This window comes from Sardina pilchardus, chromosome 12 (assembly GCF_963854185.1).
Source record: "Sardina pilchardus chromosome 12, fSarPil1.1, whole genome shotgun sequence".
NCBI lineage: Eukaryota > Metazoa > Chordata > Actinopteri > Clupeiformes > Clupeidae > Sardina > Sardina pilchardus.
Genome location: NC_085005.1, coordinates 8,081,202 through 8,108,802, shown reverse-complemented (window position 1 = coordinate 8,108,802; position 27,601 = coordinate 8,081,202). Strand labels below are relative to the sequence as shown.

General features: G+C 38.8%; 1 protein-coding gene across 1 annotated transcript; it reads right to left on the bottom strand.

Moving 5' to 3' along the window:
* Positions 1-1,470: 1,470 nt before the first annotated feature.
* On the bottom strand, positions 1,471-18,489 carry LOC134098315 (adhesion G protein-coupled receptor F5-like). Its single transcript, XM_062551344.1, has 23 exons — positions 18,440-18,489; positions 17,966-18,041; positions 17,405-17,551; positions 17,200-17,312; positions 15,677-15,777; positions 15,037-15,183; positions 14,851-14,945; positions 13,209-13,233; positions 12,631-12,777; positions 12,329-12,535; positions 11,100-11,206; positions 10,855-10,919; positions 10,617-10,753; positions 10,360-10,521; positions 9,288-9,503; positions 9,047-9,196; positions 8,761-8,936; positions 5,246-5,416; positions 2,483-3,838; positions 2,331-2,372; positions 2,158-2,217; positions 1,985-2,048; positions 1,471-1,831 (listed from the first exon to the last, which is right to left on the bottom strand). Exons 1-23 carry the CDS (start codon positions 18,487-18,489, stop codon positions 1,752-1,754), a joined length of 3,894 nt encoding a protein of 1,297 aa, XP_062407328.1. The 3' UTR covers positions 1,471-1,751.
* Between the last annotated feature and the right edge of the window lie 9,112 nt (positions 18,490-27,601).

Genomic DNA, 27,601 nt, shown 5'->3' with positions numbered 1-27,601 from the left:
GTTACTTCAAGCCTTCTTATCACAGTCGTTTCTAGTACAAACTGCATTGCTATCATTTTTTGCAAGCTAGTCGTTTCAGCTATAGGGACTTGCCAGCCAGGCAATCATTTAAAGCTTTCGGCATTGTTCACAAATTAAAAACCTTTGTTAACAGCTTATTGTACATTCCTATTAGGACAATCACACACCTGGAAACACTTCGAAGAACATACTAGCTCATCCTGTAATAGGCTATGTGTAGCCTGCATACAATATCCTACTGTAAGCTAACGTTGCATTTGCTAGATATCCTACCTGTTGCTGCATCATCGTTGATTGATTGGCGTTGTTTGAGATTGTATTCCGTATTCCAATGGTGTCTAAATCTATAGCCTATGGCCTACTTTTAACCTGCATTAGTGTAGATATGAAGGCTATGTAAGCTATCCTACCAGTCGTCACTGTAGGCTACTGAAGTGTCAGCTCTTGCAACTCGTTTTAAGTAGGCAACTTCATTTCAGTCTGTTAGCTTCTAATAAATGAAGAGTTATTTTCCAAAATAACCTAGGCCTATAGGCCTAACTACAATTTTGATGCATTTTCATAAATCACTTTTTAAATGTGACTTTCCAAGTAATTTCAGTGGAATTGTAATTGGGTGTTATTTATCTATTCTTCTGTGTAGCCTAGTTGTCTTCTATAGGCCTAATACAATGTTTTACACAAGCAACCTTTTTGCATTTACATGCAATGGTAATTCCTTCCATGGAATTACATTTTCTAGTTAAATATTGTAATCATAATGTACAAAATAACAATAAAAAGCTTTGCATATATCGATTCCTGAGAGTCTCATCTTCAAACATCACTAGTACTTTATGAAGGTGCATACAATTGATGTACAGTATGGGTGGGTGGTGGTGGTAGGGGGGCACTGTAACTTTATTTAGTGCTATGTGTATTGTGATAAGTCAGTGAGCATGTGAGGAACCAAGCAGTAAGGCAATGGGGATGCAGGGATAACATTTCAAAATGTATTTCAAAACATAAAACGGGATCAGAAATCATAACTCTAAATCATAACAACTAGTTCAACTAATTTGGAAGATAGTTCTTGGCCTAGAGTTACAGAACTTAAATCAAATCAAAAGATAATGTTGACTCACAAACAGAACTGAACATAAAGAACTGACCTTTTTACAAAATTACACACTGGGGGGATATATAGACTGGCTGATCAGACCATTCAAGACACAAGTGAAGACTAGGACTAACAACATTTACAAGAAGACAAACCACACATACAAAGGCCACCTTAACATAACAAGGTAAAGTAAATAATATTTCTTAAATAAGAACAATTATAACCAATATCAATCAATAAGTCAAACTTAATCATTAATAGCGAAATCATCTCCCCCCCCACACACACACATCATTCACCCCCCGCTGCTCTTACCCCCCCCCCCCCCCCCCATATGCACAATAGGCAAAGGAACCTACAATTTCACTGCATTCCTTACATTAGTAATCATATGCATGTGACAAATAAACATCCTTAAATCCTTGTAGATAAATAAATCACAGTGTAAAAAGTGCATAAACATAAAAAAAACATACATACCCATGCATTCTCATACAGCCTATTACTCAATTGGATCTTTTAACAACTTGGAGATACAGTACGTATTTACATGTATTTAACATAATTCATCTTCAACATTCTACCACCTTTTTGGGGACTTTTAATAGCGTTTCATTAATATCTTCATTCAAGTGTTAGTGGTGTCAGTCCCATTGTTGCTACTTGATACCTGAGGTGACAACATCCCCCTCGAAATATTGTACGCATCTGAAACAGAAAAAAAAAAAAAATTCTCAGTTAAACTTAGTGGCTGAAGCATGTAAAGTTTAGTAGGCTCTTACAGCAGAAATATACTACAGCAAGACTTCCTGAAGCACAAGTTATCAACATAATCAACACTGAACATGGAACTTAGCCTACTTCTCCTTCGAATCCTTATAAAGAAGTCAAATGTGCTCGAAGCGGCTGTCCCAACATCTGTGCTCTAATGAATGAAATGTCAAAAGAAATCACATTTAGCAGATCACAGAAACATTTTGCAGGAGTTACAATTCAATTGATAACTCAAATGAAATGCTGAATACACTGCTTACCCGCGTACCGCCTGAGTTACGATTTGGTTGACGTAGTCTTGCTGCTAAAATTGACTTGATCTGTGTAGATAGTGACAAGAATATAGTTACATGAATTTGCATTTGTATCCCTTAAGTCAATACAAAAAAAAAAGAATATAACAACACAACAATGTATCATAACAGAAATGTACCTGGCTGTCAAACAGTGTTCCGAACACCAAAATTAAGAATCCCTAATAAAAAAAATGGTTAAATGGTATACTGGAAACATTTACCACCATCAATATTATTATTATTATAATTTTTAAATAATTTAGATCACAAATTCATTCTGAAATTATACCTGTAATGAATTTAAAACTGCAAAAACAACATGGAGTCCTACAGCTTCAGGCGCAGCCATGATGCCAATGCCAAATCCCCATGTAAGGCCGAAGAGGGGGGTTAAGATGGTGACACATCTCGCTATGACCACTAGAGTATGTCTGTCATAATTCTGTGCTGTGTTTCCAACACCACTTTTCAACATTTTGAAGAGGACAACAATCATCACTAGAAAGTTTATAGCCACAATGGTCAGCGCTGGAATCACAAAAGCCAGAAGTGCTTTAGTCTCATCCCAGTTGAGCCAGCAGACATTGTTCTCTCGGATATAACCTCCACCTCCAGCAGTTGCTGCAACAGTTACCACGGCGATTATGAGGGATGCCCCATAGCCAAGGCAGAAACCAATTGCCAGCATTGTTGACCTCTTCATCTGTGAGAAAACCATGACCGTGCGATAAAACAGCAGAAGAGCAGACACCAACATCCAGAAGAACATCGCTAGGTAAAAGAAATGGATGAAAAAGGTTGCTGCTGTACATGGTCCAACTGCTATTGATTCGGAGTCTGATATAGCTGCCCCTATAATGAACCAGATATCAGCGATCAGAAGTGACACAGCAACATTTACTATACTGACGTGCAGCATGTAAGATGTGTCATTTCTGGCCATACTCTTCCATATGATTCCTTCAATGATAAGACATATGATCAAGCTGGCAAGGGATATACCCACACCGATGTAGGTGATGAAATCCAGCAACAATTTTATGCCAGGAGGAATGGATGGTGACATTAGCATTGAGAACGAAGTTGTATGGTTGCATTCACAAGTGACAGTGTTATTCACAAATGATATAAGCTGACATCCAAATGAATCCCATCCACCAAGTCCATCAAAAAGCTCAAAGTTCCAAAAGACACACTGAGGATTTTCTAGTGTTTCATTTATGACGTCAAAGCTGAGCGAGATGTTCTTGATAGTGTCATTTACTTGCAATAGAACCACAGCTGCATTGATGGAGTTGTATAAATTGCTACCATTGTCACTACTATTCCTGGCTGGTAGAACAAAATTTAGGGTTGAGAATGTGATGGTTGTAATTGTAAAATTCCCCTCTTCTGGGATGAAGATCGCAGCAGATGCATCTGCTCCTAGCGTCTCACTGTATGAGCTGTTGACCACAATTTGACGTAGCTGAATAGCGTCTGATCCTGTTTCAAAAGATGTGTCCCCTGGCAGGGATCCAGCAATATGTTCAATAGAACCCAGTAAAGATGCACTGGCATTCTTTGTTGTGTTGCCATTATTTAAACTTCTCCAGGCACTGATGGTAGAATTGGACACAATGACTGTTGAGGTGTTGAGGAAATTCTGGCATGTAAAACAAACAATAGTCAGGTCCACCATAGTCAAATGGGTATTGATATGAATTTACAATTACTTTTCTTTCAATCGTGTGTTGTGCTATCTCACTATGTGTTATACCCCTTGTGTGTTAAATTTCAGTCTCAAAGGTCCAGAAAAAGGCAAGTATATTCAGACAGATTCCAGTACAGATTTGCAAAATGTGTTTGTAAGGAGAGTTTTAGCAAGCAAATGTTTTCAGGTCAACTTGACGGTTCGTCTGTCTAATGTGTGCAGGCTTTCTTAAATTTTGGTGGAAAGTTAGAGCACGGAAGAATGAAAACATTCAATTTGGAAGCATTTCAGGCTACGTTTACACATATTGTAGCAGGATATTTTGATAAAAACAAATATTTCCTTCTTCTGTTTTCCAAAATGACATTGTGCACACATCATAGTTTTCAAAAAAAGTTCCCATTTACATTAACCCACATCAAAGCCATCGATATCTCAAAGTTGCGACACAACCATTCACTCCCGTGCCCAAAAAAAAGGCGGCACATCCGGTATGTCATGGCTCAATAGTTCCTCTCAATGGGGAAATGAATGAATATCTCAGGTGTTATCATAAGACTTTTCTACATGACTTTTGGTCGTGTGCATAATAATGCATTTTCAGTGAGTAATATATGTATGTGGCAATGCAGTTTATAGTAATTTTCATTGAGTATTTACTGTAAATATTAATGTGATCGCTGCTGTCAGTCCCGTAGTAAACCAGGGACCAAAGGAACGATTGAGACTATCACTAACCACGTGACCGCTCTAATCTGGCTCTAACAGCGAAGTCGACGGCTGACGCAACTTTGAGATATTGATGGCTTTGACCCGCATAAATACGCTGTCAAGAGCCATCATAACTACGCCAAGGCAGTGGCAGTGTAGGAAGAAGGAGAAAGCCATGCAAGCCAATCAGAAGCCTCATGGACAACAACGACTAACGTGACTAACTTCCGAGCTCTAAAACGACTCTGCTTCTCTACATATTGTAACTAGAAAAGCACTCAGAGAGTGCAGACCTCCGTCTGTATTGTTCTTCCTAGGTTGTCATACATTTGAACCTAAACTATTCAGATCTCCACTTTTGCCAGCGCTAGAAAGAATCGTATTCAGAGGCGAGATCGTTGTTTGTGTGTAAATGTAAGGCACAAACAAAGGGAGAAGTCTTTGTTTAAAAAAAAAACGTTGCCACCTTTGACAATGGCCACCATTTTATTACACACCAAGAAGATGCTTTGTTCTTCATTTAACACATTTTTACTTTTTTGACATGCACCATCTGAAATAACTTGATTACACCAATGACAATGATTGATCATTTGAAAAGCTATCTGACTAGAGTGTAAACTGTAATGTTGTGATTGGTGTCCTTACCTCCATAATATCAACGGTAATTGTAAAGCGTTGTGAAACATTTCCAACATTTCTCAGTATAGTTACAATACTATTGATATTTGCTGGTGAGCTGGATATGCGTCCCTCATTTCCCAATGTGATGTTACTTAATCTGTCCATATACCCTGGTAGGGATGCTGCCGTCAAACTCTAGAGATAAATGTGAGAGGCAAGGCAACACTATTATAAAACAATAACGTTTGCAGTTTTTAACATAGCATAAACTTCATTATTAGCAATTGTGAGAGCTGTTGTAGACCAATATAGCCTGGTCATACCAAACCCTCGTACTAATATCGTACAGAGGATCTGGACCTACTCCATTCAGAATCGATTTCAGGCAGGAGGCGTAAACTCTGTCTGCTATCTTGATATCTAATGTCAAGAGCCAGAGCAGCTAATTGCATTAAAGGTACCTTGTGGGAGAATGTCTCCCATCTAGTGGTTAGGGATTACATTGCAACATTAGAACTACGGTAGCTGTTGCACATCAAAAATGCCCAATTCACACCAAAGATCCACAATGATGAAAGCGTAGCAGAAGGAGTTGCCTTGGTGTGAATTACATAAATGTTGCATGTCGCTGCCAGCTGTTGCAAGCCGTCGCAAAGCATTCACCGTGTCACAGTTACAAGGTTTTAGAGCATTGCAGCTTATCTCATTGCGAATCTACCAAGATGATGGTCCTAGTTCTGGACTCCTAAAAAGGTGTGCCAAAACATTAACTTTTCTCTATTGTCTTCACAAAGTCTAATGCCAGTGAAGCACACTTTCTGACACGGAGTAAATCATTTCATTTGGCCTGTTAACCGAGAAATGTTGATTTTGTTAACAAACAACTGAAAACGGTATTAATGTACATTTGAATTTAACCATTTTCATTTATCTCTGTACATTTTCAGCAGAATAGATACAATTGGGCAAATACAACAGACAAAAAAAGGGAAAAAAATCAATTAAATTCAAAATCAAATTGATTGAACAATGTGATGGTCGCACCCGCGACCACACACTCAGACACCGAAACCCACTAAGTAGCCCTTCCCCTTGCACGCATTCATTCTTGTGTTGTCCTTAGTTATATAATTATTTAATTACACATTTCGTACATGCGTACATACCTGCATTCACGATACATTCTTATACATATACATATGCACTTAGCACAACCCATAACATTTCAGTGATCACACAACACGTATTTCTTTTGACACTTTATTGATTAATGTAACGGCACATAATTGTTAAGTTGAGTGCACGCAACTTTTCCGTTATGTTCTGGTTCATTTATGTTTGTTTAAGTTTGTTAATGTCTATTTTCATTTACCCTGGGGCTCGTGGTGTTCCGGGAGTGCGGCCGGCACTTGGGGTAGCTGTGTGCGTCGCAGTATGTGGTCCGGGCAGATCCTCCTGACTGGCAAGACGGAGCAGAACGTTCCATCCGCCTATGAACAGCTTGGCCGCGTTCAACTACGTCTTAGCCAGAGGGGAATGGAGGGAATTTGTCTATTGTTGATTTGGGGTTGTTTTGTTAGGAATAAGAGGGTACTTATAATTTACTTAATGTTTAGTTAATTTATCTCTAGAGAAATGTTTTGTTATCTTTTCTATTGTTTTGTTGTTTTCTATAAGTTAATTGATTTTGATGGGATCCCTTTTAATAGTTATTAGTTTGATCTGTTTGTATATAAGTTTCCTTTTGTGCTCATTCTGTGGTTCATGGTGGAGGGTTCTGTTATTTCTGTTAAAGTTATCCTAAGTTTGGGCATTGACACTGTCTTTTTAATTTGGAATAAATCTATTTTTTGAACCCGCAATCCTGTGTCTCCGAGCCGACTGCTTGATCCCTCACAAACAAAAACTCAGTACAGTTTCTGTTACCCAGCCCCAAACAGCTCCTACAGTGCTATGATGAATAGGGTGTACAGTTTACTTGGGGGCACATAAATTAAATTTTGTGTCAAGGATAAAAAATGAATCTCGTAACACAATCACATTTAAAAACTAGAAAATGTAATTCCATGGAAGGAATTACCATTGCATGTAAATGCAAAAAGGTTACTGACATCATTGTATTAGGCCTATAGTTAAAAAGACAACTAGGCTACACAGACGAATAGATAAATAACAATAACCCAATTACAATTCCACTGAAATTACTGGGAAAGTCACATTTAAAAAGTGATTTATGGAAATGCATCAAAATTGTGGATATAGGCTATTTTGGAAAATAACTCTTCATTTATTAGAATTTGAAAAGACTGAAATGAAGTTGCCAACTTCAAACGAGTTGCAAGAGCAGACACTTTAGTAGTGAAACGACTGGTAGGATAGCTTATAGCCTTCATATCTACACTAATGCAGGTTAAAAGCATGGAATACGGAATACAATCTCATTCTCAAACAACGCCAATCAACGATGATGCAGCAACAGGTAGCAAATGTAACGTTATAGCTTACAGTAGGATATTTTACCACATTTTACAGGATGAGCTAGTATGTTCTTCGAAGTGTGTTCAGGTGCGTGATTGTCCTAATAGGAATGTACAATAAGCTTAGGTTTTTAATTTGTGAATGATACCGAAAGCTTTAAATGATTGCCTGGCTGGCAAGTCTAACGACTAGCTTGCTAAACTCTGTTCGCCTTGCAGCCTACCCCGACGTTAAACGTTAGCCTGGAGCAAGTTTGGTTGTCGTTAGTATAGTGTTTACATTGACGTTAGGTTAGATTGTCTTTAGCTGTTGATAACGTTACCGAGAGCAAACCGGTTAGGCTACTGTAACGATATAAACAAATCAAGTAAGGAGTAGCCTAACAGGAGACAAGACGACAACTACAGTGGCATGGTAGAATGTTTTCACAGCTGTAGACGTAACGTAACATTCACGTTTAGCCTGGTTTAGCGCAGCGGTGATGCCATGGCTTTGGATCAGACTCAGAGATCCTTGATTACTGACAGCTGAGCACTGACGTAACAATTAGTCTTTGCCGCCAAAGGGTCTCAATGTAAACTCTATGGGAATTTTAAACTCTTTTATCGTAAATATCTCAAAAAGTATAAAGTTCACAAATGTGAAAAATACATAGAACAAATCTCCGTTTCAAGACCTCTGTAGGAGTGCTTGAATGACGTCAAACGGTTCAGTGGTTCTAGAGCCTTTGATCGTTGATTTTGGTCGGAAGAAGAATAAAGATAACGATAATAAGAAGAACAGTGATAACAGTACATTGCATTTACATGCAATGTAATAAATAAATAAATAAATAAGAAATGAGATGCAATATAAAATATAAATTAAAAACAGACTGTGATCATCTTCAAATCACATAAACTCCATATTCAGTTGCAAAAAGAATATAGACAACACACCAAATGTTGAAAGTGACATTTGGTACTAATTTATGGAAAATATACACTCAATTTGTCAAAAAAGGCTTAACAAAGTTGGGACAACAAAAGCTTTTTAAACTGAATATAACAGAGGAATATTACCTGAGATTCAGCTTCCAGTTCATTGATCACAGCCAAAACACAGTTGTTTTCTATAATCAACCAGTCAGTCCCTTCACATTGTGCTGTAACACTACCAATTTCATCTGGCTTACAGCTCCCCTCAACTACCTGGCCAGCATTTCCAGCCCCAAAGTTCTCATCGGAACAATCAAACTCTGTAAATTAAAAAAGAGCTTTATCATTTGGATGATAAATGTGCCTGAATTTGAGTATATATGATGTGATTATTAATCTATGCCTAATTAATGACAATAAGCAGCCATACCTTCAGTTACAAAAGTTAAGGTAATGCTTCTTGAACTGTAATCAAAGCTCTGCAAATGTGTTAATGTTAATTTGCAGTTGAATGTGACAGTTCCCGAACCATCTGTGCAGCTCCTTACAATGTATGAATACATACAATCTTCAGATGACACTAGAACCATAACCAAATAGCAACATTAGTTGTACTGGATTTAATTTAGACACTAAATTAGGATTATGCCTTTTTAAGAGCAAAATCTCACCTGTCTCTTGAAGATAATTGTTTACATCACTCACTTTCACCATCTCAACCTCATACCCTGTGCTTGAACAACACATCAGGGTTACTCTTTGTGCCACTTTGCACTGAAAATGTTTGTCTCGACTCGTCTGAATATTTGGTAATGGTTGTATGCTATCAATGTTTTCCCACTGTATAAACGGCAGTGAGTTTTTAGTTGATACACACTCATAGCGTCCTGTGGGGGGGGGGGGGGGGGGGAATCTGTTACGACAAACTGAAAAAGAAATGTTCCACTGTGACCACAGTGCCCTCTGATAGTGCTGCATACAAAACTGACGTGCCCATACAAAAAGAGCAAATAACAAGGTGCCAGCAAATACATTTTCTGTATTTCTGCAAGAGGCAGATCAGTTCTAATACTAATACTCAGACTGATATCTAGCTGACATTTTAAGGTTCTCTCATCTTCACTGTCTGATCAATGAGTTCAGTCATTCATTATTGCGCTTCTCAACTGTAGGGAGGACCCTGAGAGCAAAAGTTCTTTAGTGTTGCTTTAACGTTTTAAATGTAGTTTTTTTTTTTATTCAGTTCCAAAGATTGAGTGTACTGTATATGTGTTTTGGTGACTCAGAAATGGGCTTGTATGGGAAATTGACCAGATGTATCTGCCAGATTCGTCTGGATCCTAAAGCTTAGGAAAATGCTTTAATGTCTATCCTAAACATTAACTGAGCCCATTTAGTTTTTGTAATTGTCCTGTACCACCTTGAAAACACTTTTTTTGCAAATGGAAGCAAAATATCCAAACACAATTATTATTTACCTCCGGCAAGGAGGTATATGTTTTCATGTATGACAACCTAGGAAGAACAATGCAGGCGGAGGTAGCTGCGCTCTCTGAGTGCTTTTCTAGTGTAATGTTGTTTTTGATCCTAATGCAGAAGTATTTGTTATGTATGTGCATAAAACATTTCAAAATGCCTTTTGCCTTCTGAGAAAGCATGAAACCGATAAGTAGGCCAGCTTTCTGGGGAAACAGTAAAAGGTACTGTACCCATGTACAGAATCTCTTTGGCCCGGCAACTCACCATTATTAGCTGGATTAATGTTTGTTATCGTTAATATTTCACCAGATGCATCAGGAATTTTCTGCCCATCAAATCTCCACTCGGTTATACGTCCACTGCAGATAAGCACCAACCGCTCTCTGGGAAACAGAAAGCCTGTGCTGTCTCTCAAACGTGCCATTTCTGAGAAGGGACAAATAGATTAGGACATTGGACATGTTCTTGATGGAAAAGGTGTATTGTTGTGAGAATATTGTAAAACACTATAATGCTCCTACCACTTTGAGCAACGGGGTTGTCAGGAAATCCATAACTGTTTGCTTGTAGGTTATTTATGATGCCATTGCTTGCATCCAGAAAACTGATGCTAGGATTTGACAGCTGAAGAGAGAAGTCTGTAATAATGCTACCTGGCCTAGACAGATTAATAAAAGTTATATCAAACGTTAATACAATGAGATTCAAAACATGGCGCACAATAACAAATAACAATTTCCAAACATAAAAACATCTTACCTAAAACCTATTACATTAACTGAGTTGACCTTGTAACCTGGTATTTTAGCGAAATTGCCTTCTACCTGTGATGAAAATTACACTTAGCATAGCATACATATAGACATCTGGGGTTTTAAGCAATCAATGGACAATTATTTTACTTTTACAAGTATTTTCTTTTCATTATGTGTGAAAAATGTGTACTATTCGGTCATTGATTATAACCCTATGGGCAACTGGCAATAATAGAATACATTACTCACAGCAGTTTCAATATCTGTTTTAAATCTGTTGTATGTGTCACTTGTTGGATCATTTAGGCGGAAATCATAGACTCCCTTTATTGTCAAAGACAATCTGATGGTTGAAACTGGTAAAAAAAAATGTAGAAAACATTAGGGATTCATTCACTGTGTGTAATAGGTTAATCATGGCAGAATCCCATAAAAATGTAACTTAACCCATCATTCATGATTCTATCAATGAATTATTCCGTTCAACTAATATTCTACAGAGTTTCACACAAAAACAGAAACACATTTAATAATAAAATGTCTGTGACATTGAGTTGCTTATGTCATCTCCAGCCTTGCAATAAATCTGAGCTTCATGCATGGAGGTTATATGCAGTACTTCTTTTAACAGGTTTGAGTAGCTGTTAATTTATTTACCTCCGCCAAGGAGGTATATGTTTTCATCGGGGACCGGCGTTTGTTTGTCTGTCTGTTTGTTTGTCTGTCTGTCTGTCTGTTCGTCTGTTTGTTAGCACTCAAAACGTAATGGATGGATTTCGATGAGATTTTCAGGGAAGGTCAGACATGACCCAAGGAAGAAACGATTACATTTTAGGAGTGATCCGTAATTCCGTCGGGAAGCAGCATTTCAGTGTACACACTAACGCTTCTGTTTTGGAAGATTTTAAAGGCAAGTTTTCTTTGAAAACAGATTCAAAACTTGCCCTGGAGTTCCTACAGAAGAAGGACGTGTTTTTCGATTCTACCAACTGGCTCTGGTAAAAGTTTAATTTACCAACTAGCCCCACTCGTGGCAATTGCGTATGGAGTCATTTAAACAATGCCCATTATTGATCACGCCTCTTATGCAGTAGAAACAAAGCGCAGCCTCCCCAGACTAATGTTCAATCTTAAAAGATTGAGCTTAGTATGGTGAAAACCAGACTATGTTGCAGTAGAAGTTTTACTGACACTTTTCTTATATTCTTTTTCAATTATTTTGAACACTTCATTCAATAATAGGCTACATAAGCTTTGAGTTTTGACACAATCTAACAAGCTACAGTCCTAATGACCAATGTAGTTGAAATACTACCTCAACTGAGTCATGAGTTACAATGTTCATCTTATGTTGAAACAACAGGGCTATTGTATCAGACTGCACTGGGTTTCACTGCGTGTACCTATAGACTGCCTACTGAGCATAACAATTCACAGCAAAATGAATTAATTTCAGCGTGTCCTCATCTTTTACATACATTGTCCTGGTAGTGGTGTTGTTGGTCCTGATGGTTGTTCTGTTGCTGGTAGGGTTATTGGCATTGCTGGTATTGGTGTAGGTGCCAGTGTTGGTTTTGTTGATGTCAGTATTGGTGGTGGTGTTGGCAGTGTTGTTGGTGATGTTGGTTGTGATGATGGTGATGTTGGCGTCATTGCTGACAGTGGTAATAGGGTGATTGTTGAACCTAACATGATCACAGCAATGGGAAAAGATAATCAGTCATAATCCCTTAGGACTTTGGCCAAAAAGACCAAAGTCTTAATGTTCGTTTTCATTTACCTGTGCACTGATTGCTTTCACTTATGGTTTGATTTGGATTGGCCACTTGATATCCAGTCAAGCATGAGCAGTTGTAGTCTCCAATGGTGTTGTTGCAGACTGAGTTTGGACCACAGACTGGTGGGGTCTCAAGGCATTCATTCACATCTAAGAGGCATCAGGTCAACAACATTTTATTGGAAGAATAGTCAACTACAATTCAAAAAGATAGACATAGAAAGTGTCCATATCTTCATTTACCTGTGCACTGATTGATTTCACTTATGGATTGATTTGGGTTGGCCATTTGATATCCAGTCAAGCAGGAACAGTTGTAATGTCCATTGGTACTGGCACAGTTTGAGTTGGGGCCACAAAGGTTAAAAATCACAATGCATTCGTTTATGTCTAGGGAGTGAAAAGAAAGATTCACTCACAGAGAGGGAAAACCAACAGCAATTCAATTTTAGTACAGACACATTTGATGAAAATGATCTCAGAACACCAGCACTTCAGTTGGTAGCCTGAATCTACTTAAACGTCAACTCAAACTACCAACATTCCACTCAGTCCTGCCTCCACGCGACAATAATCCTCACCTGTACAGGGATTTTCAGCACTACTCTGCACACTTGGATCAGTCACATTATAGCCACTCAAGCATGTACAGTTGTAGTCTCCAATGGTGTTGTTGCAGACTGAGTTTGGACCACAGACTGGGGGGGTCTCAAGGCATTCATCAACATCTAGGAAGCATGAGGTCAACAACATTTTATTGGAAGAATAGTCATATGCTGGCGCGACACGCCGCTCCGTCTGGCATCATATTTTTGTTTGTTTTGATGTAATGTTCGTAATTTTATGTTTTATTCTATTCATTTTTTGTATTTATTTGTTTAGATAAATGTTTTTACTCGTTAATTAACGGTATTTTCGATAGTCTTGCGCTTTTGTTAGTCCTTATTTTGCTGCTTCAAGTTGGCTGATGCTAAGTCCTTTGGTTTGAAGACCGCTGACGATTTTTGCCCTGGGCCTCTCACATCCTCCATCCGTGCGCTGCACTTCACCGTCTGATCAGGACATCTGAGCTAAGGACCATGGCTACCAACCGCGGGCGGGCGATCGATACCAACTGCGGGCGATGTTGCCGCGACTGCCGAGCTGCTGCCTGGACTGAGTCACTCTGTCTGAATCGAGCAGCGCTAACGTTGGAGGCCAGGGACAAAATGTTGCTAACCTGCAGGGTCGCTCTCGACTTCAGGCTGCTCGGTGCTTCTGCTGCTTGTGCCTCTGCTTCTGGTGCTCTCCAGACGGCCTGCCTATAGGCTATAGCGACTGAATTCCGCCGGGTTGGTTTGATCAGCTACGGGACTGTGCATCATCTAATTGCCCTGGGACTTTTATCGGTCGTCTACTGATGCAGTCAATTGGACTAATAAGTTGGCGTGGACTTTTCTGATTTTGTTTGCTTTTATTATTTATTTGTTTTGTGTTTTGCCTAGTGTTGCAAGTGTTTTTGTTAATCTATGTTATTTTATTATATGTTAATTGTTGTTTGGTGTCTGTCTTTGTATGTCTTGGTGTCACGGGTACGCAGGCGATTACGCCGCTCCGTCCGGCATCTTTTGTCTTGTTATTTTGTAAATTTGTTTGTTTGTTCTTTGTTGCCACGGGTACGCTGGCGACTACGCAACTCCGTTCGGCACTGTCTCTGTGCACGTGAAATGCGCTATGTTTGTGATTGTCTAATGTCTGATGTCTGTACAGGAACGCTGTGCGAATACGCCGCTCTGTCTGGCACCTGGCTATTTTGTGTTTTAATTAATTTGTGAAGCGACCTTGGGTGTCTTGAAAGGCGCTATATCAATAAAATGTATTATTATTATTATTATTATATACAATTCAAAGAGATAGACATACAAAGTGTCCATGTCTTTATTTACCTGTGCACTGATTGCTGTCACTTATGGCTTGATTCACATTGGTCTCCCGATATCCACTCAGGCAGGAACAGTTGAAGCTTCCGCTGGTGTTGGTGCAGTTTGAGTTGGGTCCGCATACATTTGGTATGTCATCGCATTCATTTATATCTGAACAAAATTAGAGTTTAACTTAAAATGCATACTCATGCAGAAAACCGTTTTAAATTCTGCCAAGGTCCTTTACATGGTTCCTAAAAACAACATTACCTGTGCAGGAATTGTTCGCACTACTTCGCACACTTGGATCAGTCACATTATATCCACTCAAGCATGAGCAGCTGTAGTCTCCAATGGTGTTGTTGCAGACTGAGTTTGGACCACAAACTGACGGTGTCTGAAGGCATTCATTCACATCTAAAAACACAGAGTCAACATTGTTCTGCTGAAAAAGTGCCAAACAGAAATTTCAGAAAAAGACTGCTAAGGCATGTTTGTTTTCATTTACCTGTGCACTGATTGCTTTCACTTATGGATTGGTTTGGATTGGCCACCTGATATCCAGTCAAGCAGGAACAGTTGTAGCTTCCATTGGTATTGGCACAGTTTGAGTTGGGGCCACAAAGGTTCAAAATCACAACACATTTGTTTATGTCTAAAAGAGAGTGAAAAAAAGATTTACTCACAGCAAGGGAAAACCAACAGCAACTACACTTTAGTACAGACACATTTGATGAAAATAATCTCAGAACACCAGCACTTCAGTTGGTAGCCTGGATCTACTGCAACGTCAACTCAAACTACCAACATTCCACTCGGAGTCCTGCCTCCACACAACAATAATCCTCACCTGTACAGGGATTTTCAGCACTACTCTGCACACTTGGATCAGACACGTTATATCCACTCAAGCATGTACAGTTGTAGTCTCCAATGGTGTTGTTGCAGACTGAGTTTGGACCACAGACTGGTGGGATCTCAAGGCATTCATCCACATCTAAGAAGCATGAGGTCAACAACATTTTATTGGAAGAATAGTCAATCACAAAAGATAGACGTAGAAAGTGTCCATGTCTTCATTTACCTTTAAACTCTCATGACAAAAAGACTTTTTAGAAAACCAAATCATGGCAATGGAGATAACTTACCCATCTCACACGATGGGTTTCTAGACAGGAAGGGTTGGATGAAGTGTTTGAGTACATTCTCTGCCTGATCTTGATCAGACTGATGACTCAGTTCACCCAAGCTGGAAAAGTCAGAAGAACATGCATTTTAGTAGAGAAAAACATTCAATTACATTAGAATGTCTAGAATGCAAGATTTTCACTTAAACATAACCTTTATGAAGCCAATTTGATGGTAAACTTGTAATAGGGGAATCATTCACCTCACATAGCCATACAGCATAGCTGTACCAAGTCGCTAATGAGGACACCAACCATACAACTTCAAGAATAGTCAAACGGAAGAAATGTTGGAGGAATCGTGAAACATTAACTTGTCAGTAGATAAAGCTCTTTGGAAATAGATTTTCCTTGTTGTTAATCCTTCGCCTCAACAGCAAATGTGTTTTCTTTTTCCTTACACATAAAACGAAGCACCAATATCATCTGCAAACCTGAAGTTTAATACAGAAGACTGTTAAGAACACTTACCAACTCTCCCTTTACCAGCTCCTCTCGAAGGAAAATCCATATTAAGGCAATTATGTGACTTGAGTTATTGACTTTCCTTCGTAAGTTCAGTTAGTAAGTGTTCTTATCAGTCTGTTATCAACTCCAGGTTGACTTACTAAATTGTTGGTACTTCATTTTATGTGTAGGGAGGGACCCAGATCAAGCCAATGATGAGGTTTGGTGCCATTTTGAGCAATATTGCTGTTTAAAAAATGCTATTTTGTTTCCGATTTTGGGCTCTAGCTTATGCCGGTGGTCTGTAGTGTTTGATCAACATAGTTTTCTGAGCTTATCATAAACCTATATATTGCAACATGGGCTAGTGGTAGTGTAGTTGTGAAGGAGCTTGGCTAGCTTGTAATCTGAAAGTTGTGGGTTAAATTGCCAGCTTGGCACTATTGTATTCTTGAGCAAGGCACTTAGCCCCAAGTTGCTCCGGGGACAATGTAATGCCTTGTTATTACCTCCTCCAAGGAGGTATATGTCTTCATCGGGGAACGGCGTTTGTCTGTCTGTCTGTTTGTTTGTCTGTCTGTTTGTTAGCAAGATAACTCAAAAAGTGATGGATGGATTTCAATGAGATTTTCAGGGAAGGTCGGACATGACCCAAGGAAGAAACTATTACATTTTGGGAGTGATCTGTAATTCTGTCAGGATTCCGGAGGAGTTTATGTATTTAGCTTAGTGGTGTAATGGCATGGTATGGCCACGTGGTGGCGATCTGAACAGCAAATGTATGACAAGCGAGGAAGAACAATGCAGGCGGAGGTCTGCGCTCTCAGAGTGCTTTTCTAGTAATATAGTTGACATATAAGTCATTTTGTTATGCTAAATAAATACATGTAAATGAAACGCAATGAAATGAAATCCAACTGCATTAATACTACACCTACATGTAAAGATAGGTTTCACATGAGAGGCTCTTGCTACTGACACACTGCAGAAGGCTTGCAGAGGCTGAGGGTAAAAATGGACGCAGGCTTTCACCAAACAGTAAGGAGATGAAACTGATGTCTTTCCACTGTAGATCACTGATCGAGTCCAAAATGAGCTCCCCAAGGACATCCAGGACATGAGATACAGATGGTCCCATGACTGGCTGAGACTGTCAGGAATGGAGACAGCAAACAGTTCTTCAATACAAAAAAAAGAAAACTAAATGTGTAAAACTGAAACTTTTCAGATTTACTCCATTACCATGCCGGAGAAGAGGATGAGTGCCCCTTCCAGAACCTCTGAGGTCTTGATGAGGAGCAGCTTCCAAATCTCCCTGGAGTAAGTCATGTTGCTGGACAGCTTGCATGCCAGGAGCTGGGCCAGGTTCTGTGCAGTGAATCCTGTGAGCTGTGTGTTGGCAGAAGCATAAACAGTATTCCACGGCACGAGATACAAATCAAACAACATTATACTTTCAAACCATTTTATTCCTCTATGATCCTTTTGAATTGAATTCCTGATAACATCTACATTTATGAAGGCTATGCATGATTCCCACAGTCATGGAAAACCTGGAAAAGTCATGGAATTGTCAAATTATGACATTATGGAATTATGTTACCTGGGAAGTAATGGTGAACACATTTAATCCAAACTCTTCGTTTAAGTCACATTTCATAATTAGCCCCAGCCTGTGGCATAAAGTAAGCAGTTTGTACGTATAGGCGGTGAAAAGTCATGGAAAGGTTTTGAAATGTATCCAGTTCAAATGGTTGGGAACCCTGGCTGTGTCCATTTGTGTCAGTGAGCCATTCGTCTCACCTGTGCACAAGTATAATGCTCCAGTGTGATGTTACACGGGACCAGTCCAGTTGTCAAGTAAGACTGCAGCGCATCACTGTAAAGATAAAATGATATGACAAAAACCGACTACAAATGTATTTACACACTTGATTGTATTTACCACCCCATCTCTAGAATAGGAAAAATCCACACACTCAGGACCGATCAATACATTGTTTTATGCATGGAGACGGTCTATGACTGAAAGCTTGCAGATTTTAATAAAATAAAAAAAAGTACAGTACTGCACAGATCTGAATGTGTAGATTTTCCATTTATACTGGTTCATGACAAACTCCAGCACCTGAGCTTCCAAATGAGCAGTGTTTTGTCTCTTTTTGATTGTCCTACCTTTAGGAAATATTTAAAGAACTGCACATACAATGATATATGTCCTCCATCATTCTGTTTTGCCAGTGTTTCTTTTAGACTGAATATATAACTTGAACTTACCTATTGATGCCTTCACAAATACTGCTCTCTACGGCAGACAAAAGAGACATTATGTCAGGATATTGGTGTGGCAACAAAAATAACATGGCTCTTCTAAAAAAAAGAAAAAAATTTATGATCAATCAATTATTATCATTTTGTACAACAAACCTACCATTAACTTGTGTGATAGGGCACTAAAAATGAAATGAGGAAGACAGCCAAGTAAAACAGAATGTAGGCCTACATGTGCACATGTGAAATTTACATGAATATAGGAATAATGTTCTGGAAAAACAATGAATTGTCACCTGAAGAGAAACTGGGCAATCTGAAGCAAGGGAAAACAAAAGGACAAGTCACAGACAATCTAATTATTAAACAAATATTTTGTCTTGATTTGATGGTGTGGTGTGAAAGGCAAGGCCTGTCCGAAGAAAACAAATGGCCTTGCCAGGTGAGGACTATGGAGCTAGCTGTTGCAATGTCACTGCAAAGTCAGTAGAGGGTGCAGAAGGGCAATACTAACTAAAGTTACATAAGGCATCAGTCCTCACGTTTACATGATGTTTTTAATTCCGAATTAGTTTATAAATCGGAATTAAAATATTCTCCTTCGAGTTTACATAATAATTCCGAATTGGCGTTTACATGGAACATAGGTTAATTCCTCTTTATTATATTTCGCTGAACGTCTGGGGGTCGGGAAGGGTTCCGATTGGACAGGCGGCGCATGAACGCAGCCTAATTAAGGTCTACCGGAAGAAAACAAACTTTAGCTGGCTAGCGGCTTTTTTGTCATCTCGGGTTAACGTTACAGCATGGGCAATACCATAATGAAAACGGTTTTCGCAGTAATTCTGATATTAGGCCTACTATTTAACCAGCAGCTCGAGAATATTGTCAAGCTTCACGTTTGCTAGCTGAGGAGAAGAGTGCCGGAGAAGGGGAGAAGAAGACGGAGCCGAATTAGCAATGAAACGAGCATACGCTGCTTCTTCCTCCTTGTATGAGCATGCGCCAAACAAACGGAATAAACTTTGAATCGGAGTAAAGGTTTACATGATCAAGGAGTGCGTTAATTCCGCTTTAACATCGGAATAAACTAACCACTTAAATCGGAATTAAGTTTAATTCCGAATAATCATTTTCAAGCGGAATAAGCGTTTACATGGTCTCTTTTAAAGCGGAATTAACTTTTATTCCGAATTAACTTGGTTTTATGTAAGGGATAACGGCCGACGAGGTGACCGGTTCGATGGAAATAATGGCTAGGTGGAGGTCTAGAACTCCGGCGACGTGCGAAGCACGGAGACGGAGTTACCTCCGCCGTGCCATTATTTCCATCGAACCGGTCGACCTCGAAGGCCGTTATCCCGCTTATCTCCCGTTTGTATTCATAACCTGTATATTTAGAACATAGTTTTATTCCACCGTTGCGTCCGTTAACATCGCTAAAACTGTCTTGACTGTGGGACTACTTTCCGCCACATATCAACTTTCTACTTGCAGGACAAAACTGCCGTTACTAGTTCTAAATGGATGGTTGCTATGGCCAAAAGCCAGTCGTTAGTTCTAAATGGCTGGTTGCTACGGCCAAAAGCCAGTCGTTAGTTCTATCTCTGCCGTTGTCAAGCGGGCATTTCCCAGGATTCTGATTAACTTTAACTTTGAAAGATCGCTACTTTTATAGCCTACATGGCATCCAACTAGCTACAATCCACCTCCGTCATATGCTACAATGTTACTATGGTTCTGCACGTCTGTATTTCAGCTTGGATGCAACGTGACAGTTCATTTAAACTTCGCAACGAGTTTGGCGAATTAATATTCAAGTGTGATACGGGAACTACTTCGAAGGTAGCAGGTTATACGAAGTTAATGGCCACCCCATTAGCCAATCAGAGAAGAGAATTCCATTGTTGAGGGAGATAATCGGAATTAAAGCTCTCATGTAAACGCAGCAAATTGCCACCATTATCAAGAGGTAAAGGAAGCTTTATTATGCATACTGATGCATCAGCTGCAAGGGTTAACTGTAACGCTGTAACATTTCATGAGTGCAGTCATTAGTGAATGTAGACTTATGTCAATCACTATGAGCCATTATAAAAATGTGAACACTTTTTTTTACAAATTCCTTTCATTTGTACAAATTGTTGATTTTGTTGAAGTGTGTGTGTGTGGTTCTTACATTTAGGAGTGAGAAGAAGCAGTTTATTCACAGTTCCTCTGATTATAGGCTTCAGATCTTCTGATACTGAAGTCAGAGACCCACTCAGCCTCGGGATTCTACACATACCAACATACAGTATAAAGCAAGTGCAAATATTGGAGTTATTCAGCAGACTTAATGTCTCGCTTACCCTAAAATAGCATAACTATTCAAACATATCATTTGGAAACCTCTTTTCAGATTTGAACAGCAGATAATATGGAGTTGCCTTGCCATATCTTACCTGTGGGCAGAGTTACCAACCATTCCATTAAAGGAACACTTCACCGTTTGTCCATATTAAGCTGCGTTATTCCCTTAATATAGCGAGACAAAATAAAACATGGTGCATTTCTAAGCAGGTAAGAGGGATAACTAGATTGTGTGGTGGAATAACACTTGGGAGCACTTAATCGGCGCAGTAATATCCTCACTCTTACACTTTCAGTTTCACTTTGGATAGATGATGAAGATTCCGCCATACAACATAGTTATCCCTCTTACCCGCTGAGAAATGCACCACGTTTTATTTTGTCTCACCATACTTGGTCGGTTGACTACTCTTGTTACTGTATTTGACGTTTGGTCGTTTCTAAATTTATCTCTGTTTGGATCCAAATGAATGAACTGGGCTAGCTAAGCTATCAAAGTAGCGCCGCGCGCCAGAGCCAGTGCCAGTGAGTGCATGCATTGAAACATGAGAGGTATGTATCAACTTGTCTTAGTTAAGGGAATAACATAGTTTAATATGAAAAAACGGTGAAGTGTTCCTTTAAGGTTACAAGCTACCCAACCAGTATTTGTTTTTAGGAGAGGTGGGTCATGCATGTATTGTACATCGATCATTGCTCCAAAAACATTTCAGCTGGCGCTGAAGGTGGGTCTTTTTACGACACAAGACTTATTTGCCTGTGATTTGTTCTCCTATTTTCTGATGTCAGAAAAACAGGTTAATCCATTTTGTTTTTTGGAGACCTTAGTTGATACACTGACAATTCAAACCAGAAATCCTCACAGATAATCTTTACAGATTGTTTCGCTCATAGTATGTCTTGTAACACATTCAAATGAACATCTCAAAAGGGTTAAAAACTCTTTTAAGACCGCAATGGTTTTTAAAGTTTGGTCATTAAGGTAGCAATGAATGTTGTATTGACTTACATTGCATGATAAAACTCACATGGTGGTCGACTCTGAGAGAGGGAGAGTGTGAATTATGTTTAGATCAACATGTTCAGGCATGCTTTAAGTGAACTTCAAAATAATACCCCAATCTACTGATTGATAATAAAATGAAATGCATTGTCATACTTTTGCAGACATGAAAAATCACGTCAACCTGCCCAGATGTGATGCAATAAGATAATACAATATTTGACCTGTTCTGCAAGCATGATGGTGTGATTAAGAACTTCTGGAAGTTTCCTCTCCACTGGTGACTCCAACAGGTGATCCAACACTCTGTTGATAACCTCCTCTCTCCCTTGGGTATAAGGGAAAGGCAGAACCACTAATTCAGCTTTCTGCTTAGGACTGAGAAGATCCAATGTTGCCAGCTGCAGAGAGACAGAGCGATTGATAGACGGAGGAAAAGTGATAAAAAGAGAAGAGAAAGAAGGACAAAGAGGTGAGATTTAACAATGACTAAGTTAAGGACATCTCTGAGGGATCTCTGTCTGCTCATGGGTGCATCTCAGAAATGGAATGATGACATGCTGGAACCAGTCATTTATGTTCAACATGGCCAATGTCACCTTGTCCTCAATTTTGTAGGGAGACAGTTCTTCCAAGGTCCAGTTTAGCATGGACTGGATAAATGTTGCACGTCTTAAGGTGGTGAAGTTATGCTGGAGAGGGAACAAGACCAGGGAAAGGATATACTGTCAGTGACAAACAGCTAAAAACAACAAACTGTCTTAAAGGAGACATAGAATAGAAACCATTTTTGTCTTGGTTTCCGTGAATTAGGAGAGGTTGTGCATAACCAAAGAGCTATCATGAACATGAGGCATGGTTGTGCCCTCCTTCATATGAAAATCTTGAACTTAGCCACTAAAAAATGGGAACATAAGAACAAAGCCTGCATTTGATGTCAGATATCGCATAGCCATTGAAGTTCAGTTGTGGTTGCCAAAGGGAGGGGGAGGGGGGGGGGGCGCCATTTACTCAAACGGACCATTTCAATACCCAGCCTAAATATTGGGCTTGTAAAATTGCAATTGAGTTTATTTTTTATGAATCAAAGTTGAACACTTAACATCAAAGAACACAGTGCAATACTCAATTCATCCATTGTATGTTGAGATATTGTACATCACTGTATGTCAAAGTACAAAACACCGGAGTGGAGATGTCCTGAGATATCTTGTGATTACTCATGGAATGCCTCTCATCCAATTAGAAATCAATTAACAGTTAACTACCGGACCTAAAGTTGTATTACAATATATCTGAGGAACATCATATTGTATATTCAATGTACATTATTACCTTTATGATGGGTAATGCAGCATAGTACATTGAAATATGATAACTGTTGAAAATCTGTTACCTGATTAACAAAGGAAACAAAGTGTCTTGCAAAACTTCCTGCGGCTCTCAAGACAGGCATGAATTCATCCGTCACCTGATTATAAGGAGGCAATAAAAACTCATTGATCACTGAATGATACGTAATTTCAGATATTATGTGCCACTCCTTTTTACTACTGATATCATAACCGGCGACTACAAGTTCAGCGAGCACTATACATAACATAAATAATAAGATAAAACACACACACACACACACACACGCACGCACGCACACACAAACATGGGAAGTACCGGGTGTGTTAAGTATAGTAACCTTAAATCAATATCAACTGGTTTATCAACAATTTATCAAGAATAATTGACCTATTGATTAAAGGACTGTTCACACCAAGACCGATAATGACAACCTATAAACAAATATTGCTACAGTTAATATGAATGATTGCATTCACACATAAACTATAATGATATTGACATGACATAAGCAACAACATAGTTGAGGATCAATTTCAGACTGATTTTGAGAACGAAAACAAGCAGGCAATCAGAATCCATCACATTTCAGCTATCACATTCATTAACACATGGAGAGACTTTTCTTATCTTTGGTCAGTGTGGCTTAATTAAGAGTCATAAATTGTTCGATAAAGACCTAATAAATGTACAATGGTGCTCAATACAGATCTTGTTGAGCACTGATACATACTGCATATTAGTTATGCATTAATGGCTAACGTGCGTTTCCTAAAATGAAATTCTACCCACATTTTCCATTTACCTGAGATGTGGCACTTTGATTATATGCCCCATTTACCAAACCAGAGCACATAATTATGATGAGGGTGGCTGATTCTGAAACTGCCATCATGTCTGTCTACATCTAAGAGAGAAAACAGAGGGAAAAAAAACAATAGACAGAAGTTCAGCTAAAACAAGCTGCAACATATGAAAATGTAGCCCTACTGATATGCATGGCAGAACACTCAAAAACACTGCCAATAAGAACAATGCTACTATCAAAAGCAGCAATAAAAACAGTAATCTCTGTTGCCTCAGATTCAATAACTCATGCTATTTCATGGCATCTTACTGTTATTTCCCCCTACTAGTGGCAACCCTTCACTCAACACCACAATCTACAGGCCAATGGGTGCACAGTCAGTAAATGCATGCATAAATGCATTTATTGCATGGCACCACTTGGCATGCGCAGAAAGTGTCATAATGCTCTTACGTGTCTAATTTTGTGGAGTTCTGAATATGTCAGCCAAAGATACCAGGTGTATGTGCCTGTGTATGTGTGTGTCTACTGTATGTGTTCATGCGTGCATGTGTGTGTGTGCATGTGTGTCTTTATGTGTGTGTGCATGCTTGTGTGTTCGTGCCTGCGTGCGTGTGTGTATGTGTGTACATCTGTGTTTATGTGTGTGTGTGTGTGTGTATTTAAAGCATGGTGGTCATTATGATAACCATTTGTCATTATAGACTATCTGTGGTATTTTTTAACAGGCTGTTTAACTGGAGTGTTTTGCCAATTTATTTATTGCTCATATGCATGGGTTTACCCCTACTGCACGGTGCCAGAAAGAGACAGGGGGAGGAGTGACAAAGTCAAAAAGTGAAAACCCTGTATCTTGCCAATCTTGATCTTGATAGAAAGGATCTCAACATTTCCAGACAACCAAACACTGTCACGGTCTGGCAGGAGGAATGATAGAATAATAACTAGACAAATCCAACATCCAACTATCAGCATCCGACATCAACATCACTTGTTTTCCACAGTATGTGGAAATGTGATAGCATCATAGGCGTGTGTGATGTAGTAGACAATACTTAATGTCTCGATAGTTATGTGATTTCATTGAATTAGACGATATTCTTAAAAAATATGTTTTTAAAAGTGTGAGTTATTTTACATCTCATATGAATAGCATCATTACTTTTCAACCAAATCAATCAATGCATTGTCACTCTATGACATTTCCAATTCAGCCTCCACTTGTGTGTTTGCCAATGGCTTTTGGGTGAATTTCTTGGATTTTAGGCCATTGATCATGAAAACCACCTTAAAGAGAAAAATAAGATGTTTCCATCATGTTTCCATCAAATACAAATCAAGCTATTTTGGGCTGCCCGAGCATGCCTGTATGATTTTCATTTGGATGGATTTTAAGACTGTTGATCACCAACATCACTTTAAACCTTTTATATTGCACATTTTTGCAGCTATAATCTCTTTCCGTGATTTCCCTTCATTTTTAAATTGTAACCCACAAAACAATACGTTTTGGTCAGTCCACACATGCTTAGGAATAGCTATGGTGCTACTGGCTTTTGAGATGCTGCACATGAAAATTACCTCCAATAATCCCCACAACAACAACAATCATCAACAATGTCTCATCAATGTCTCATCTGCAGCAAAACATGCACTATAACTGACGGACTTAGGCAAGTCTCTGATGCACTTAGAATATCATGAGCGCCATGAGCGCTGAACTATTCCCATTTGTTGTGCAAAATGTGTAGTCAACATGAGAACAAAGCATTTAAAATTATGTTGAACACAATATGTTAGCATCAAAGTTTTACCAATAAACGTTATTTCAAGTTTCTTTAAATTAATTGTTATTCAGTAACTACTAATTAACATGCAATTATGCTCTTAAACTCTACATCTTCTAAATCACAAAACAAAGAACATTATTGAAGGGGAAAAGAAACTGGCTGTAGAGCCCACTCACGTTTTCTTGTCCTCTGCTGATGCTGTCATTTGACAATATGTTGAAGTGAAAGTGTTCATCGAATTCGCAGAACTACAGTACTTCCTTGAGAGAGGGTGTGCCATTGTCTTTGCTATGGGGAAACAATGCATTCAAAAAAATTAACTAAAAATACTGCTTGTTTATTCCTTTGTTTCACACATTTTCTCAAATAAAAGAAATATGTTAACTCCAAATATTGAATTGCTGAGTCAAGGTTTTATTTTGTTTGTTCACATCATGGGACCTGCCTCAGTTGATCTTTATTGGCTGAGTTAATCTCAAAATCTACATTTTTGATATTATCAATCACATCTTGAATACTGTGTGCATGCTGTAGATATCTTAGCAATTCAGTGCAAACTATGTCTAATCTTATTTCAACATTCCGAGGTTACAATTTCCTCTTGCAAAAGCAGCCAGAAATTAGGAGCTGATGTGTTTTGATATCATATTATAAAAAAAATATTATATTACATTACATCATAATATGTAATGCTGATTACAACTGATGTCACACACTTTTACTCACTTTAGCGTGGCTGGTCTACGTTAGCCTTGTTGGTTGTGAAGTTTAACACTCTTCCTCACCACAGGGTCACAAAACAAGTTTCAGCTAGTTAAGCAAATTTAGATTTTTGATCAGCTAGTTGAGCAGTTCCAAAAGATGAATGAATAAATCAAATCCCCCAAGTTGCATTGCACCATGTAAACTAAAGATATCTCTTTATATAGCGCTTTTATCTGCTTCTGCAAGCACCCAAAGCGCTTTAAATGATCATACCTCACATTCACCCATTCACACACGGATGGCGGAGGCTGTCATGCAAGGCACCAACCTGCTCATCGAGGGCACTGGGGTTAGGTGTCTTTCTCAAAGACACTTCAGCAAGGTCAGGAGGAGTTGGGCTTGAACCAGCAACCTTCCAGTTACTGGACGACTCCTCTATGCCTCCTGAGCCACTGAATCCCCCACAGTTTTAGACTCTCAAATGATAACATGTCACAACTGGTCACACCAAACATAATACGAATGAGTATATTTTAATTATTGGTAGGGACAATTCTGTTATCCCAAAATATTGGTGGAGACACGCCCTCATGCAAACCTACACCACTGCACATGCCTGACATGTACAGTAAAGCACTCCTAACACATCCTGAACAATCACCGTGTGTTTAACTGATTGCTATGATTTCACAACTGTCATTGAACTAAAATTAGCTTAAGTCTTATTTGAATTAGAACATTCTTTTCTAGTGGCAAATGTCTACATGTACTTCCTGGAAGGCTTTTCAGCCAGTACAAACATTTCCAATGGACCATCACCTGTGTTGTTGTAGATTAGATTAGATGTGACATATAAGTACAGACAGGGCAAGAATAGTGCAGCGTACACAGTATACAGATGGTTTACAGAAGGTGGTTTAGAGTAATATAAATGAAATATAAATATAAAAAATGTGCCGTGTATTAACAGTTACTTTATAAGAGCAGAATAAACAAAGCTATGTAATGTGGATGCATTTAACGTGAATAACATGTACAGTTATGTGCAATGTAGTGGCAGTAACATTACAATAGTAGTAAGAATAATATAGATATATGCAGTGTAGGCTATTAACAGAATCTATTGGTCTGCCTCCTTGTTGTCCCTGTCACGGTTG

Bases quoted from the DNA above. Each gene is read 5' to 3' on its own strand.
- LOC134098315 (XM_062551344.1), bottom strand. From the start codon at position 18,489: ATGTCTCTTTTGTCTGCCGTAGAGAGCAGTATTTGTGAAGGCATCAAT. The intron at 9,504-10,359 runs GTGAGTTGCCGG...CCCCCCCCACAG, and splicing joins CATTAATCCAGCTAATAATG to GACGCTATGAGTGTGTATCA. The intron at 3,839-5,245 runs GTAAGGACACCA...TTTACATGCCAG, and splicing joins TTACCGTTGATATTATGGAG to AATTTCCTCAACACCTCAAC.